Source organism: Oryza glaberrima, chromosome 3, assembly GCF_000147395.1.
Source record: "Oryza glaberrima chromosome 3, OglaRS2, whole genome shotgun sequence".
Taxonomy (NCBI): Eukaryota; Viridiplantae; Streptophyta; class Magnoliopsida; order Poales; family Poaceae; genus Oryza; species Oryza glaberrima.
The window spans coordinates 27,525,645-27,541,695 of NC_068328.1; the positions used below are offsets into that span (position 1 = coordinate 27,525,645).

General features: G+C 40.9%; 3 protein-coding genes and 1 pseudogene across 3 annotated transcripts; 3 read left to right on the plus strand and 1 right to left on the minus strand.

Moving 5' to 3' along the window:
- Positions 1 to 5,671, plus strand: LOC127766077 (pescadillo homolog). Its single transcript, XM_052291108.1, has 14 exons — positions 1 to 139; positions 236 to 321; positions 637 to 765; positions 1,481 to 1,600; positions 1,682 to 1,807; positions 2,011 to 2,095; positions 2,200 to 2,310; positions 2,877 to 2,970; positions 3,109 to 3,389; positions 3,501 to 3,608; positions 3,824 to 3,945; positions 4,486 to 4,696; positions 4,810 to 5,037; positions 5,252 to 5,671. Exons 1-14 carry the CDS (start codon positions 116 to 118, stop codon positions 5,339 to 5,341), a joined length of 1,815 nt encoding a protein of 604 aa, XP_052147068.1. The 5' UTR covers positions 1 to 115; the 3' UTR covers positions 5,342 to 5,671.
- Positions 5,672 to 6,112: 441 nt separating this feature from the next.
- On the plus strand, positions 6,113 to 9,578 carry LOC127766078 (adenylosuccinate synthetase 2, chloroplastic). Its single transcript, XM_052291109.1, has 4 exons — positions 6,113 to 6,462; positions 7,687 to 8,379; positions 8,458 to 8,769; positions 8,909 to 9,578. The coding sequence occupies exons 1-4, from the start codon at positions 6,169 to 6,171 to the stop codon at positions 9,077 to 9,079; spliced, it is 1,470 nt and encodes a 489-aa protein (XP_052147069.1). The 5' UTR covers positions 6,113 to 6,168; the 3' UTR covers positions 9,080 to 9,578.
- Positions 9,579 to 9,765: 187 nt separating this feature from the next.
- Positions 9,766 to 12,688, minus strand: LOC127766080 (N-terminal acetyltransferase B complex catalytic subunit NAA20). The gene is made up of 6 exons (XM_052291110.1): positions 12,479 to 12,688; positions 12,310 to 12,400; positions 11,549 to 11,681; positions 10,463 to 10,532; positions 10,144 to 10,204; positions 9,766 to 10,048 (listed from the first exon to the last, which is right to left on the minus strand). Exons 1-6 carry the CDS (start codon positions 12,554 to 12,556, stop codon positions 9,957 to 9,959), a joined length of 525 nt encoding a protein of 174 aa, XP_052147070.1. The 5' UTR covers positions 12,557 to 12,688; the 3' UTR covers positions 9,766 to 9,956.
- Positions 12,689 to 14,691: 2,003 nt separating this feature from the next.
- Positions 14,692 to 15,180, plus strand: LOC127766385 (uncharacterized; annotated as a pseudogene).
- The last annotated feature ends 871 nt before the right edge of the window (positions 15,181 to 16,051 follow it).

The window sequence follows — 16,051 nt, forward strand, 5'->3', positions numbered from 1 at the left end:
AAAGCCATCCGCCGCAATATAAACCAAAACCCTAAAAACCCCCCTCCCCTCTTCGGCCTCTCCTTTCCCCCGCTCCCCTTCCCCGAGGAGCCACGCCGCCGCCGCCGCCGCCGCCATGCCGAAGCACTACCGGCCTGCGGTAATTCACCCCGTCTTCCTCCCGCCTCCTCCCCCCGAATACCCCTCTCCTTGTTGTACGCGGAGCCTCTCACCGCTGCTTTCGTGGATGCTCTAGGGCAAGAAGAAGGAGGGGAACGCGGCGAAGTACATCACCAGGACCAAGGCGGTGAAGTACCTGCAGATTAGCCTCGCAACCTTCAGGTCATCCTCTAATCTCCCAGCTGCTACTACTGAGTACTGACTAATGATATGTTGGGTCATTTTGGAGCTATTAACGAGTGTAGTTGTGGCTATTTTTATTGGTTTTGTTGGAGCTAACAAAGCTGTCTGGGAAATTTTACACATTTTACGCTGAAGCTTTAAGCTGTACACTCCATTAAGCTAATTAATTTGTTCGATACGCCTATTGGCCATTAGGATTACCTTCACTATTCTCTGCGTTACGTATAGCTTTTATACTGCAAGCGATGTAGGATTTTTTTTTCTGACTGCTTAAAATTTTGCAATCCGTTGCAGGAAGCTATGCATTCTCAAGGGCGTCTTTCCCCGGGATCCAAAGAAGAAGGTGGAAGGGAACCACAAGACCTACTACCACATGAAGGATATTGCCTTCCTGGCCCATGATCCCTTGATTGAGAAGTTTAGGTACTTAAGTTTTCTTGCAAAAGGTCTACCATCTGTGTTTTTTCTTGGCGGCTACAGAAGTATTCAGTATTCACTCACTGAGCATTTGAATTGCATGCCTTTTTGGTTGATTGCACATTTCTCTGTGCAATTAAGGGCATATAATGTATCACTATCACAAAATTTAGCTGCAGACATATTTAATTTTTAATGAGATAACAATGCTTTCAATTTTCTTATTTGTTATTAGGCCACTGAGATAGGCAATATGAAAATATCTTAATTGTGCTAGTGATCGGTTTGTGTTGTGTTCTTGTTATTTGATTTGTTTGCTGCAATTGTGCAATTTGTTTCTGTCACAGTTTATGCAGCGGAGAAAATGGCAAGCAAGATAGAAACTTGTATTTTATTACCGAATACAATTGAGGAAATAATTATAATGTAGGTTTTCAGAGAGCCATTAGCTAGGCCATGTGAATTATTCTCCTTGGTGCTTCATCAATGATATTTTGATGGTTGGCAGAATGGCAGATAGACTAGTTGCTCACAATTACTTGATCGTTGACACGGGAATCATAATTCATGCTTTATATATAATCTAGAGTTTCATTAGAACTTTAGTTGATACAGTGTGGTGCATGTTGTCTTTGCATTAAAAAGTGAGTTATAAGACCATGCTATTCTTGGTTTGTGATGTCTCCACTCTTAATGACATTTCATTGTTGTTTGACTTCAGAGAAATCAAGGTCCACAGGAAGAAGGTCAAAAAGGCGTTTGCTAAGAAAAATAAAGATCTTGCAGACAGATTATTGAACCGACCACCAACTTACAAACTTGACAGGCTTATTCTTGAAAGGTACCAGGTTTAAAGTGATTTGCTGATGACATCCATACCGTATTTGTTTCTATAAATCATCCCCATATTTTTGCTTTACAGATATCCAACTTTTGTTGATGCTCTTCGTGACTTGGATGATTGCCTAACAATGGTGCATCTTTTTGCTGCGTTGCCTGCTGTTGAAGGTGAACGTGTGCAAGTTCAGCGGATTCATAATTGCCGCAGGTATGCTCTGTTGTAAATGAATCCCCTCCCTCAAATTCACACACAACACTCCCAGCCAAGGGGCTCTTGTAGTTTCCTAGTTCATTTGTTCATCGTGCTACATTGCCCCATCTTTATTGCTGCTATAATGAATTGCTGTACCTGACTTTGTTTGGCGTTGCTAATACCTTTTATTAATTTGGGGACATGTTTGTACTTTGTAGGTTGAGCCATGAATGGCAAGCATATATATCTCGAACTCATTCCCTGCGAAAGACATTTATATCCGTCAAGGGCATATATTATCAAGTAAGCTTGTGTAGTTATGTCTACTTGCAGTCCTTGCCTTTAAAATCACTGTAACTGTGCATGCTATAGTATATATATTTATATAATATAACTACTTTTTGCAGGCTGAAGTTCAAGGTCAAAAGATCACCTGGCTAACTCCACATGCTCTTCAGCAAGTTTTAACTGATGACGTTGACTTCAATGTGATGCTTACCTTTTTGGAATTCTATGAGGTGACAATGACGATGATCTGTCCTAATTTCCTAATTACTATGTATTTCCTGCTTTATTCAGCAATATAGCACCACTTCTATCCAAATAGTACTGGAACTGTTACGAAAATTTGATCCACAATAAAATGCGATTGCACGCGGTAAAATAAAAGGAAATATCATGGGGGTAAATGCAAGCACATTTCTTTGAGTGCAACAATCTTGGCTCTTGTGTGTTCTGTCTTGCAAGAATTTGCAGGCTACAATCTTCTATGATTGCTGCTATTGTTTCAATTGTAGGTCTGAAGCCATATATGCTTGTTTTGTTTTGGAATCTCTGTTTAATATTTAATATTCTGTTGCATGGAAGATATGACTATTGTAAATAAATTATGTTGCAGTCTGGCTATAACCATGTACACCTGACAGACCTATGATCATGCTGAAAATGTTCAGATATAATGTTACGATACCTAGCAATAACTTTTCAAGATTGATCACTTAGTATATATAAAAAAAATGCCGATCTCAACAGTGTTTGGTACAATGGTTCTTTCAATTTTTTGACTGTTCTATACTACCTGCAGACACTTCTGGGATTTATAAACTTCAAGCTTTACCATTCGATAAATGTAAATTATCCTCCTGTTCTGGATCCTCGTTTGGAAGCTTTAGCTTCTGGTAAGTGTTGGTGCTTGTTGTAGTTTTGTTGGTGAACCTACGTTTTATCCTTCTCAAATAGCTAATAATTTCCCTTTATTTTTTAATTCTTCTTTTTCGGGATCTTTTTGGTTGACAACACTGTTTTTCTCCTATTAGAGCTCTATGCGTTGTGCCGGTACATGTCTTCTGGAAGAGTACCTGGAAATTCAGAACCTGCTGGACTAATTGAAGACAAAAAGGATGAAGACAATAAAGAGAGCTCAAAAACAGATGAGTCTGAACTCAGATTGGCACAACTTCAACACCAGCTCCCAACTAATGAACCTGGAGCGCTGATGCATCTTGTACAAGAATCTACTGCTGCTGATGCAGACGACGCTGATGCCAAAGAATGCAGGAGTTTATTCAAAAACCTGAAGTTCTACCTAAGTCGTGAGGTAGGCCAGTGGAAACTTATGTACCCTGGGGATATCCCTGGGGGTATGTTTGTTCAATTAGATCATCTTCAATATACTTATCTTATTATCTGTCTTGTTTTCCACTTTCAGGTGCCTAGGGAATCTCTCTTATTTATCATTCCAGCATTTGGTGGTACCGTTTCATGGGAAGGAGAAGGAGCTCCTTTTGATGAGACAGATGAAGACATCACTCATCAGGTATATTTATCTTTCTGTAAGATTACACCAGAGGTTGCCCAAATTGATGGATAAAATTATTGTTACCCTTTTGTTAAATATAAAATACCGTTTAAATATCAAATAATCATATATAACAATTAGCTCAGCCATTTGTTTCCAATTTATCTCTAATGTAGTTTTATCTTGTAGTTACGGTATTTTGCAGATTACTGATATCACTCATTATTTTGCAGATTGTTGATAGACCGACCCAAAGCCACGTTTTCCTCTCTAGGGAGTATGTTCAACCACAGTGGATATATGATTGCGTGAATGCTCGCATCATATTGCCGACAGAAGGTTATATTGTCGGGAGGTATACCTCATGGCACATGTATTATATATGTAATTTTTATTGATTATTTGTGTGGCCTTGTGTGTTGCTTCTACATATGTTTGCTAAAATTTGTGGGTGGATATTTGTGTTTATTTCCAACCTTAGTTGGGGGCAGCCTTCACTAATGACAATTGCTTGCTGTTAACATCATATGGAGATATCCCTTTAATAGTTGTTAAGTGCTGATTATATAATATTTGCACTCCTGTAGTTGAGAGCCCAATGTTTGTCCCACTTCCAACTTAATTAAAAATCACTGTACTGCAATACCTTAATTTGTCGCATGCTGTTTTCACATTTTGGTTGCACATATTGATGGTTCTTAGGTGGAAACAACTTTACTGAAATATAGTTCATGTATAATTTAACATTTAGTTAAATTGACAGCCTTTTTTTACTGTCTGTACTTGCACAGTTTGCAAAAATGAACTATAAAGATGCATAAAAGTTGATCTAATTTTTTATACTTATGTTTGTCCTAATTTTTGCCATCAATATTCCTTTTTTTTTTGGTCTCAGGGTGCCTCCACCACATTTATCTCCCTTTGTGGACAATGATGCAGAGGGTTACATTCCTGAGTATGCAGAGACCATTAAGAGGCTGCAAGCTGCTGCTCAAAGCCAGGTGTTACCTCTGCCAAGTTTAGGCGACGAAGATATGGAAAATTCACTGGTAGAGGCAATTATTGATCGATCAGAGTCTAATGAAATTGCTGACAAGAAGAGGAAGGTAAATTCAACACCATGTAGTACAAAACATTAGTCCTTTCTGCTGTCATCTTATTTGCTTCTTGTACAGAAAGCATTCTCTGTTGTCTCATTTTGCCTTTTTCTCTTCTAAAGTTGGAGATGCTAGAGAAGCAGTACCACGATGAGCTGAGGATGGAATACGAAGGAAAGACCTTCTCAAATAGGACGGCAGATAACCAACCAGATGTTGTGGACAAAAGTGATACTAAAGAAGCTGACGATCATATGGAGGACTCTCATAAACAAGCCGAGAAGGATGCTGCTGACATTTCCAAGACCCTTATGTCTCGCAAGCAGAGAGGCCTTCTTCAAGCAATTGAGGTCTGCGCTCTTATGCCTTGCATGTATTTGTCACTTTCTGCTTGCTTGCTGTTTCACATCCGTTCATTGTTGCAGCCATGTCATCCATTGAAATTTTAGCCACATTGCCAAATTTTATAACATATGCCTTGTAGATGCCACAAGCATTTCCCTGTTTCAGCTTAAATTTAAGTGGCTTTGAGCTAAACTAATCTGTTACCCTTTGCAACTACAGATTAACCAGGAAAGGAAAAAGGACAAGGTGAACTTGCTGAAGAAAAGGAAAAAGAATGCTGATTCCAGTGCTTCGGCCAAAGGTCGCTGAGGCTCGAACTTCATTTGCTCCATGCTGTATCTGTTTTGACAAATTGTTCATCGGTCGCTGCTTCTGTGGAGTTGCTGCCATGATCAGCACACCTACGTATTCTTATGCATGATAAGCAGCTCCATTTTGATGTTTAGGTGTTTTACATGGGCTTTAAGAATATGCCCAGATACCTCAGTAGAAAATTTTGAGCTATTTACCTAGTGTCCAAAGTGTGTTCCCTGATGATTAGTAGCTATTACTCTTCCAAATTTTGACGCGGTTGCTGCTCAGGTGCTCATCTAGCTACACAATTCTCAATCAGGAGTTTAGGGCCTGATATCTGTTGGCCGGTTGGTGATGCTGCAAAATGCAACATGATGAGTAGATGGCGATCTTAGCTCCAGAAATTTAACGGCTAGAATGAAAGCAAATCAAAATTAAGAAAATTTACAAGCAGCGCGATTCACATTTAAACGAGAAATTTAAATCTGTGTTCAAACTGTTGCTCCCAAAGTACAACGCAAATAAGCAAACCACACGTTCTGAAAGTCATTGTTTGAAATGCGAGCCCCGGCGAGATGACGAATTTCACCAAATCTCCTGAAATTCAACAACTTACTTTCCCCCAAAACTCGACCAAAACGAATTTTTGAAGATTTGGAACACACAATTGAAGAAAATCATTTCTGAAACATCCGAGCCGTCCGATCTCGCGACGGGAGAATCGAACAGAGAAGATAACGAACGGGCACATCCACGACCGTCGCCTCCAAACCCAGCAGCAGGCGGGGAGGGCCCACCACCAGCCGCCATTCTCTCCTCGATTTCCCTCCACCGTCGCCGCCATGCCATTCTCCCCTCCGTGCCTGGACCCCGCCGCCGCCGCCGCCGCCTCCCTCTCCTTCCTCCCCGCCGCCGCCGCGAGGCCACCGGCGCCATGCGCGGTGGCGCCGCGCTCGCGCCGGGCGCTGAGGGTGGCGGCATCCGTGGCCACGGCCCCGGAGTCGGCGGCCGCGCAGGGGCGGCTGGAGTCGCTGAGCCAGGTGGCCGGGGTGCTGGGCACGCAGTGGGGCGACGAGGGGAAGGGAAAGCTCGTCGACATCCTCGCGCAGCGCTTCAACATCGTCGCACGCTGCCAGGTCGGTCCGTCTCGCGCCGTCGCGCGCGCTTCTTTTGCTGGGTGATGCTCTCTGCTCCTCTTTGCTTTGTCAGTTTGTCCGGAAGGTGTTCGATTAATTGGTTCCTTGTGGTAGGATAGTACGAGTTCTCACGTTGGCGCTGGTGAGTTTCCAGAGGCGATCCTTTAGCTGAGATGTACTCCCTCTGTCCAAAAAAACCAACATAGTAGGATGTCTCACGTTCCGTACTAGGTTGGTTTTTTTCTGACAGAGGGGAGTAGTAATTTGCGTTAGTTTGCTTTATGATCATTACTTGAAGGGTGTTTATCTTCCGGCGCCATCCACGAAGACTGCCTTTACCGTACTACTGTAAGCTACTGCTACTTTGTACTCCTTTGATCGCAACACTATCACAGAAAGTCGTTTTATACATGGGAAATTCAACTCTAGCAGAACAGGAGAAATTCCGTGTTACGAAGGAAGCTTAGTAGTCCAAGGCTCCCTTCCATTTTGGTTCTTGCTTGGTTTTGATGATAAGTACTGATATCAGCATGGGTTGTACTTGTACCATTGGTCCCCAGTTTTCTTGAATTCTGTGAAGCCCTTCCGATCTCAACGTATTCTTGATGAGACTCGAGAGCCTTGCTGTTTTCTCATTCTTGAATATATCTTTAATTTTTATGATGATAATTTTTATGGCTGTATCATCATTAACGAATAAGGATAGCTGAACTATTCTAAGCATCAGTTTAATATATCTGCAGAAAGCATTTTGTCTATTCCCAATTTTTCTAAACCCATAACCACAATGGATATTCCTTCTATATGTTCATTTTTTTAATGTCGAATCCTTCGTACTAACAAAATAGAATTATAAAACATCTTAAAATACCGATAACCCTTCCGGTTATCTAGTCGAGGCAGTAATGCAGTATTGATAACTAATGGTGCATTTCCTTTATGGCAAGGATATTGCCTTTTCACTTTACACAAGCAGTTCTTATGGGTTAAAAAAAATGATTATCCTGCTTCATGGAAAACCTTGATTACATAGTGCTCATTTCTCCTACTGTTCTCTCTGCACTTGTTGTATTGACTAATTTTTATAGGTTTTTGCACACCTTTATGAAGTTCAGTTTTCTTAAGGTGGCAATAAGACTAGACTTAGTTTTGTCCAATAGGATTTGATCATATATATATATATATATATTTTGTTTTAACTTGTAGAATGTTTTATGTTATTAGGGTGGAGCTAATGCTGGGCATACTATATATAATTCAGAGGGAAAGAAGTTTTCATTACATCTTGTTCCATCAGGTATCCTCAATGAGAAGACAATGTGTGTAGTTGGTAATGGAGCAGTAGTTCATCTTCCTGGGTTCTTCAAAGAAATTGATGGGTTAGAATCAAATGGAATTTCCTGTGAAGGAAGAATTTTAGTATCAGATCGTGCCCATCTTTTGTTTGACTTTCATCAAACTGTTGACGGGCTCAGAGAGGTAGAGCTTGGAAATTCCCTTATAGGAACAACAAAGAGGGGAATTGGGCCATGCTATTCAAACAAAGTTATAAGGAATGGACTTAGAGTCAGTGATCTGCGGCATATGGATACATTTGGTGCTAAACTCAATACCTTGCTGAGAGATGCAGCTCTGCGCTTTGAAGGATTTGAGTACAGTACCAAGACCCTTAAAGAGGAGGTTGAGAAGTACGAAAAGTTTGCCGAGCGTCTAGGACCTTATATTACTGATACTGTGCACTTCATGAATCAATCAATCTTGCAGAATAAGAAAATATTGGTTGAAGGTGGTCAAGCCACCATGTTAGACATTGACTTTGGTACTTACCCATTTGTTACTTCCTCGAGTCCCTCAGCTGGTGGTATTTGCACTGGCCTTGGTATTGCTCCTAGAAGTATCGGTGATCTCATTGGAGTGGTCGGTACAGCTATCTTTAAACTTCTTAACAATCCATACTTTTCCTCTCCCTACAAAACTTAATATTTCCATGTGCAGGTAAAAGCTTACACAACCAGGGTAGGTTCTGGCCCATTCCCAACAGAGCTGTTGGGTAAGACTGGTGATTTGCTCCGCGCTTCTGGAATGGAGTTTGGGACAACGACAGGTCGACCGAGGCGCTGTGGCTGGCTTGATATAGTTGCACTCAAGTACTGCTGCCAAATAAACGGTTTCTCATCTTTAAATCTGACCAAACTCGACGTGTTAACTGGCCTCAAGGAAGTAAAGCTGGGAATTGCATATTGTACTGAAGATGGTAAAGAAATTGAATCATTCCCTGCAGACCTTGATCTTCTGGAGAAAATTAAGGTGAGGAAGAGCAGTTGATCCTGTTCCATTTACTCATATTCCATGCCATAATTTTACAGGCAGCATATGAGAGCACTAAATCACTCAATGTGACTCTTGGTAATTGATGAAAATTCTTATGTTCTCTCTGTTGGTATAGGTCAAATATGAGGTTCTACCTGGGTGGGAGGACGACATTTCCTCTGTACGAAACTACAGCGATCTCCCAGAGACTGCTCGTTTGTACGTGGAGAGGATAGAAGAGCTGGTTGGTATCCCAGTCCATTACATCGGCGTAGGACCAGGGCGTGATGCTCTCATATACAAATAGGGGGACTTCAGGAAGCACGTATCCTATCAAATTCGTTGTTTAGGGCAATACCAATTTTGTTATTCCCTAATAAGAAAGACACTGGTTGATTGGACTGTATAAAGGCCTGGAGGGTGTAGGAATTCCAAAATCTTTTTTTGCCCTAACAAGATCAAATACGGTCCCCGCTGCTGTCCAATGGATATTCTTTTTCTAGCTATTGTCAATATATTAGTGGAATTTTGAGCACGATAAAATGAGAGCCGGATATGGGAGCTACCGGCTACAGTCATATTTAAGGCCAATTAGAGGACGACTTACATACATCGATGATTTTTCCTATCGACGTTCATAGCTCAAACAAACACGAGTGCAAGTTCTTCACGTATGTTTATCAGTATTCCAAGGGTTGATGTAACTTTGAGAAGAAATCTTAAGAAATTTGGCAATTTTATATTAAATGTTTGATGAATTTTCTTACTCCTCTCTGCAGTGCTAACGTATGTGAAGTTGTGAACTCGCGTTACGCCCGCTACCAAGGTCAAAACTCCACATCTGCAGAATATCAGACTTGGCCCATTCACATTTTAGCAATACTTAGGTCTCATCTGGTTTCTAATCGTGTGGAGGCTAATGATACAGACGTGGAACTCCTCGATACAAGAAAATAACGGTATGGTTACAAGATAGCACCTCATTCCAAGATAGACTACTTACTCAGTGCTGCATTCCATTCCAAAACGATAGAATCACCTTCAGAGTTATGTTGAATCTTATCAGGATGCAGAAAAGAAAACAGCACGATCACTAGATGATACTACTGGAGACAAAAGACACTTGGCAAATCACCATAGAAGTTAACAGCAAACAAAACACTGGAAGTAACTAGAAGTTAACTTCAATCATATTCAAGTTCATCCGGTGTTATTGGTCTCTTCAGTGGTATGATGGACTTCTTTTCAACGTCTTGTGACAAAGCTTTCCTCATATCTAAGCAAAAACAAGGACAGAAGTGAGCAACGCCATTAGAACAATGAATTTGAATATGACACAAAGTGATGATTTGGCACTGTGGAAGTGCTTACCAAGGCCATCTTCTTCCCCTGAGTAATAGCGGAGCACCCTTCGATAAACCACATAGCCAAGCTATGGAAACCAGGAACATAATTTGATAAGCTCACTAGAAAAAATGTCATTTTGGATTCAAAATTTCAAGAATAAACTCTATGCTGAAACCTTCATACATGATTTTTTTTTTCACTAAAACAATTCTGTTTAGGGGCAGTAGAAGAAACTAGTTTGAAAGATCAAGCGTTTGTTATTCAGTATTCATATATAAATGTGTAATCATATAAATCAGTGAGTTAGAGTGCTAGATGATCATGAAATTTGTATGAAGCTTACCTTTTCATACATCCTTATTGCTGGCATGTTAGATGCTCTTACGAAGAGATCCACAAAGTAGGCCTTATCCCTGAAAGGATAACCATTTTTAGCATAATATTAGAATCTATAATAAATAACATGACAACAACAGTTATGGAATCATAAAGTCGAAATAAATGGGGCATTAGCAAAAACAAGTATACCACAATAGAGCAATGGAACAGGCTGATATTTTTAATTCAAGAATCCAATTCTTTATCTAAGGTATGTGCTTAGTGGAAGGAAATACCCAGTCAAACTCTACAGAATCCTACTGAATGGAAATTGTTCACAGAACTAGTAGGCCAGAACAGTAATACATTACCGTCTTACCATACTACAATTTCTAGCTTGCAATGCTTATGATCATAGCTGATAATCTGATATGATAATCAGTCCTCAATTGAAAATCTAAGGTATATATTTGAGATATTTTCTGATTTTATAATGCCTGCATGTCGATGGAATGAGCTTCCCAACCATGCCCCTGCTTATTATCTTTCCTCAGTATGCAGCTTTCGTTAAAACCCATACAAACTACTAAGTATTCCCTCATCCTCCAAAAACAATCATGAGATGGTACATAACAGAACTAAATTCCTAGTAAGCATTCTCAATTTTATCACCTCCTTTTTTTTTTTTGCGGGGAATTTTATCACCTCCTTAATACTTGTGCAAGGACAATTATGGCCTATATCAATTAACAGCAGAACTACTACAGCTCACATGGTCAGTCATCAGCCCCACAGACCACAGGATACAAGAGGACCTTAAACTTGAACTAAGCTCATTAAACAGGGATAAGTTCCTTGATCTTAGCAAAGCTAGAATGACAATATATAAGTTTCAACCAATATTGATATCATGCAGATACAAAAGTACAATGAGATTAAATACTGTATTGCTAAGGAATTCAGAAAATGAATGATTGAAGAACATGATATATCAAATGAACAGTTGTTTATGCACAATAAGCACAAAATTCAATAATAGTCAGTATAGTTTACAATCACCAAATCGGCGTGAAGGTTCAATCATAGGGATAGTCATAGTTGAGATACTTACATCTTGTCACTGATTTCCTCCAAAAGGTTCATAAGTTTTTTGGCTAGCTTCTGCCTCCGAAATTCTGTGGCAACAGACACTGCTGTAACATGTCCATGCCAAGATTCACCTTGTCCTTCAACCTTACCCATGACTGCAACAGACATCCAAATAAATGAATGGCCACAAAGACATAAACTAAACTAGGAGAATGTGGAGGAGGAAGAAATATTGCAGACATAACATTACACAATGGTGGAAATGCAGATTTGGGGTCAACTGACCCCATAGCCTTTTGCAGGTGAACTTTGTATTACTTGGAAAATATATAAATTTTAAAAATTATACATATCCACTAGAATATTGCACAGTGCTCATCTATTCAGACAGGTGAATCATCTCAATACTCCACTATAGAATACTGCATTCAGCACTAAAAGGGTTACTCTTAACACTACTATGAACAACATGCTCGCCTGCTCCCAATTCAGGTCATAGTGTTCCACCCTTCCCAAAGAGGCAAATAATAAGTCCTAATCGGCAAATAAATAGTACTACCAAGATTCCATTAGACTCCACTGGAACCTCCACAAATCATAAATTTCCTGCGAACCACATTCCAATCGGGCACTGTAGCGCCCAAAAGATCCCTAAATTCTCATGTTTTCCAGAGGAAATGCAGGGTTTACTCTACAATTTCAGCGAATCTGACAAACAAAGACGCAGAATCACTAGCAACAGCTAGCACAGACCCAGCCGCCCCCAAGGGCAAGAACACGTACTGTATCCCATGACGCGGTCCCCGGGGCTGACGGCGGCGTGGAAGTAGTCGGGCCAGCGAGCCATGTACGTCATGTAGAAGGACATGTTGAACTGCGACGAGCATACCGACGGGTAAGCTCGAAATCAAGAGAAGAAAAAGGAGACGGCGAGGGTTTAGGGCGGACGCACGGTCTCGGTGAGGTGGTCGAGGTTGACGGAGGAGAAGCGGAGGAGGTCGTCGCAGCAGAACCGGCGGATGGTCGTCATGGCCCCTCGGCCTCCTGGCGGCGGCGGCGGCGGCGCCGGTGAGGGATCTCGTCGTCGGGGCGGCGCTGTGCTCTCGAGATTCCGGTGAGAAGAGAGATGCTTCGAGCGGCGGAGAGCCGGTGCCTGGACGGGTGTTGGACTTCAGATAGGCGCTCCTCCGGGCCTAATGGGCCGTCCTAACTGGCCCCACTTTGACGTGCTCCCTTCCAGCCCATCAAACCCACGAGTGTGAATCCCAAATTGGATCATTTTTTAGCGAGTACTCGGAGAATGCTACGCGTCGGACGTACGGCGCGAAACGAAAAATCGGACGTCTCGCGCGACAGTCCGATCCATGCACAGGTGCGCCAGCCATCCATCATGCATGGATTAAACAAATTTTAAACTATTTTTTCTCTTAAAATATTTATCCAAAACATGATCCGATTACACCATTAAATTCATTGCAATTAAAATTTTAAAACAAGACCACACATGAATATAATCCGATGAAAAAAATTAGCTTATTATTGAATTATTTTAATGTTGCACGCTGTTGCGCCAAGTATATCGGAATTGTTTCATTAAGTAGATCGAAAATGTTTTATCGGACGCTGTTTCATCTTATATGAAAATAATGTTTCAACGAATAGCGAAAGAATGTTTCAATACACGGTAACATTTGATCATTACAGAATGAAACATCATGACTATATTAGGTGAAACATTTTTAAATTGAAAAAAAAATCGGACGGTTAAATATTGCAGTTAACCAACAAGTAAAACATTATGCTATATATATGGTGAAAAAATAAATCAGCAACTGGAACATTTAGATATTTTATGAAACATGGTGAAGATACACGTTGAAACATGCCGCTGTCACATATGAAACAACAAGTATTAACGAATTGAAACACATGTTTTTCTTTTATCAAAATATAATCAAGCGATATCTTGTTGTAAAGATTTAATTACAACGAATACAATGTTGTGATCGGATCATAAATTGAATAGGTAATTTGAGGGAAAAATCATTTTGAAGCTTGCTAAAACATATGCATGTATGCATGCATGAGGTGGAGAGAGAGTAGTAGCAGGTAGTTTCAGGAATTTTGTGAAACAAGACACATATTGAAACATATCACTAACACGTATGAATCATTTTGTTTTAATGGTTTGAAACACATGTTTTTCTTTTGACATAATATAATCATGTAATATCTTATTGTAAAGATTTAATTGCAACGAATACAACGGTGTGATCGGTCCATAGATCGGATAAGTAATTTAGGAGAAAAAATATTTAAAGAGAGGAGGAAAGAATGAAAAGAAACAACTAGGCATGTGCATGTATATTACAGTACGATAAGGGTTCGTCCAATCCACCAGACTGCTGATTTACAACATTTCCCTGGCATCAACATAAAGAAAGGAGAAATTAGCATGTAAGGATTGAGCTGGTCGTAGGCATCCGACATTTTTCATTTGATCGAACGTTCGAAGAGGAGCATTTTCGGAGTAATTCGTACCACATAACGCCGTGCCGTTGAACGGAATTACATTAACGTAACTTCAGCACGGTATGGTAGGTACCAGTTCTATTACTATGGTACCAGACATGAACCAGATTAGGCCCTGTTTAGTTCTTAAAAACTTTTTAAAAAACATCACACGAATTTTTAAACACATTTATGGAGCATTAAAAATAGATAAAAAAAATAAGGGGCAATTGTGTTTCTATCCTTGCTTTACGATTCAATTGTGATTTTATCCCTACTTTTTAGGGTTTGTGATTTTGCCCCTGCTTTTTTAAATGAAGTAGCCGCCTGCCCCTACTTTGTTAACTAATGGTAATGGTGTTAAATTTGTGGTGAATGGACAAATATACCCCTGACATGTTTTGGCATTCAATGATAATTTCTAGAGCAAAACGAACACTAATGTCTAATGATTAGAAAAAAGGAGGTAAAAAGTGACAGATATTTGCACTTTTGCTCGTGATAGAGATTTAGTCTTGATAAACGAACAGTTGCATGGATGATTTTGGCCCACAGCATGCATGGGCATCGTGATCGATCACCATTGTATTTATGCCATCCCAAATCCCAACTAACTAAACGCAGAATAATAGAAGCAGCACTAACACTCACCTTATGCCCGTCTCCTCCGGCGTCGGCAGCGCCATGGAAGGCGACGCTCCCCGTGCTCGACTGCGACGTCTTTTCGTACTCCGACGCTGACGACGCCGACGCGCACTTCTCCTCCGTCTTCGCCAGCTCAGCCTCTGACTCGGCCATGTACTCACACTCCGACGAGGAGCAGTTGCTCACCACCGGCAACGGCAGCCCGAGCGAGTCCCTCTCGTCGACGGCAATGTCCTCTTCCTCGCCGTCATCCTCGTCGCGGCGCCTCCAAAGGCCGTCCCTGCGCGTGCAGCCGCGCGAGCGCCGCACCTCCCTGCGCGCGCGCCAGCCGCGACGCTGCCGCCGCCGCACCTCCCTGCCCGCGCCCGACTCCGCCGCGCGCTGGCCCGCACCGCTTCTCCTCCCTGCCGCGCGCTGGCCGCGCGTCGCCGCCGCCGCCACTTGCAACCCAGCGCTTGCAACCCGGACAGTAAAGGAATTCGGGATTTTGCTCATTGAACCAAGGGTAGAATGGTCATTCACAAATAATAATAACATTTTCTTTATTCGTTTAATTCGGAAATTTCAGGCCCACCAAACTTATGTCAAAACCAGGGGCAGACGGGTGCTTCATTTCAGAAAAGCAGGGGCAAAATCACAAACCCTAAAAAGTAAGGGTAAAATCACAATTGAATTGTAAATCAAGGACTGAAACACAATTGCCCCAAAAAATAATTGCACACTTTGCATGTAAATCGCGAGACAAATTTTTTGAGGCTAATTAATCCATAATTAGCCATAAGTGTTACAGTAATCCACATGTGTTAATGACGGCTTAATTAGGCTCAAAAGATTCGTCTCGTGGTTTCCATGCGAGTTACTTCCTCCGTTTCACAACGTAAGTCATTCTAGCATTTTCCACATTCGTATTGATGCTAATGAATCTAGATAGATATATGTCTAGATTCATTAGCATCAATACGAATGTGGGAAATGCTAGAATGACTTACATTGTGAAACAAAGGGAGTATGAAATTAGTTTTTTCATTCGTGTCCGAAAACCCCTTCCAATATCTGGTCAAACGTCTGATATGACATCCAAAAATTTTCATTTCACCAACTAAACAGACCCTTAGTATCGGTACAATACATAGGTATAAGATTTACGATCTACTTGTGGTAATCATAGTTATAAGATTCGGGATCTTTTTGTAGAAATTTCTAGTTTCAATTTCTTCTAGAATTAGAAACTTCTCAAATAGTTCAGCCTTTAATTTAGATTTTGAGAAGTTGTAATGGTAGAATCTTAAAAATAAGCTAAAAGTCCAAAGCTAGGAAAACATAGTTTTTCAAATTCTCAAAAGCTGATTTGTCAACTGCTTTTCAAAAT

Bases quoted from the DNA above. Each gene is read 5' to 3' on its own strand.
- LOC127766078 (XM_052291109.1), top strand. From the start codon at position 6,169: ATGCCATTCTCCCCTCCGTGCCTGGACCCCGCCGCCGCCGCCGCCGCC. The intron at 6,463-7,686 runs GTCGGTCCGTCT...TTATGTTATTAG, and splicing joins ACATCGTCGCACGCTGCCAG to GGTGGAGCTAATGCTGGGCA. The intron at 8,770-8,908 runs GTGAGGAAGAGC...CTGTTGGTATAG, and splicing joins ATCTTCTGGAGAAAATTAAG to GTCAAATATGAGGTTCTACC.
- LOC127766080 (XM_052291110.1), bottom strand. From the start codon at position 12,556: ATGACGACCATCCGCCGGTTCTGCTGCGACGACCTCCTCCGCTTCTCC. The intron at 10,533-11,548 runs GTAAGTATCTCA...TTATCCTTTCAG, and splicing joins GAGGAAATCAGTGACAAGAT to GGATAAGGCCTACTTTGTGG. The intron at 10,205-10,462 runs GTAAGCTTCATA...TGGTTTCCATAG, and splicing joins CAATAAGGATGTATGAAAAG to CTTGGCTATGTGGTTTATCG.
- LOC127766077 (XM_052291108.1), top strand. From the start codon at position 116: ATGCCGAAGCACTACCGGCCTGCG. The intron at 322-636 runs GTCATCCTCTAA...AATCCGTTGCAG, and splicing joins ATTAGCCTCGCAACCTTCAG to GAAGCTATGCATTCTCAAGG. The intron at 2,311-2,876 runs GTGACAATGACG...TACTACCTGCAG, and splicing joins CCTTTTTGGAATTCTATGAG to ACACTTCTGGGATTTATAAA.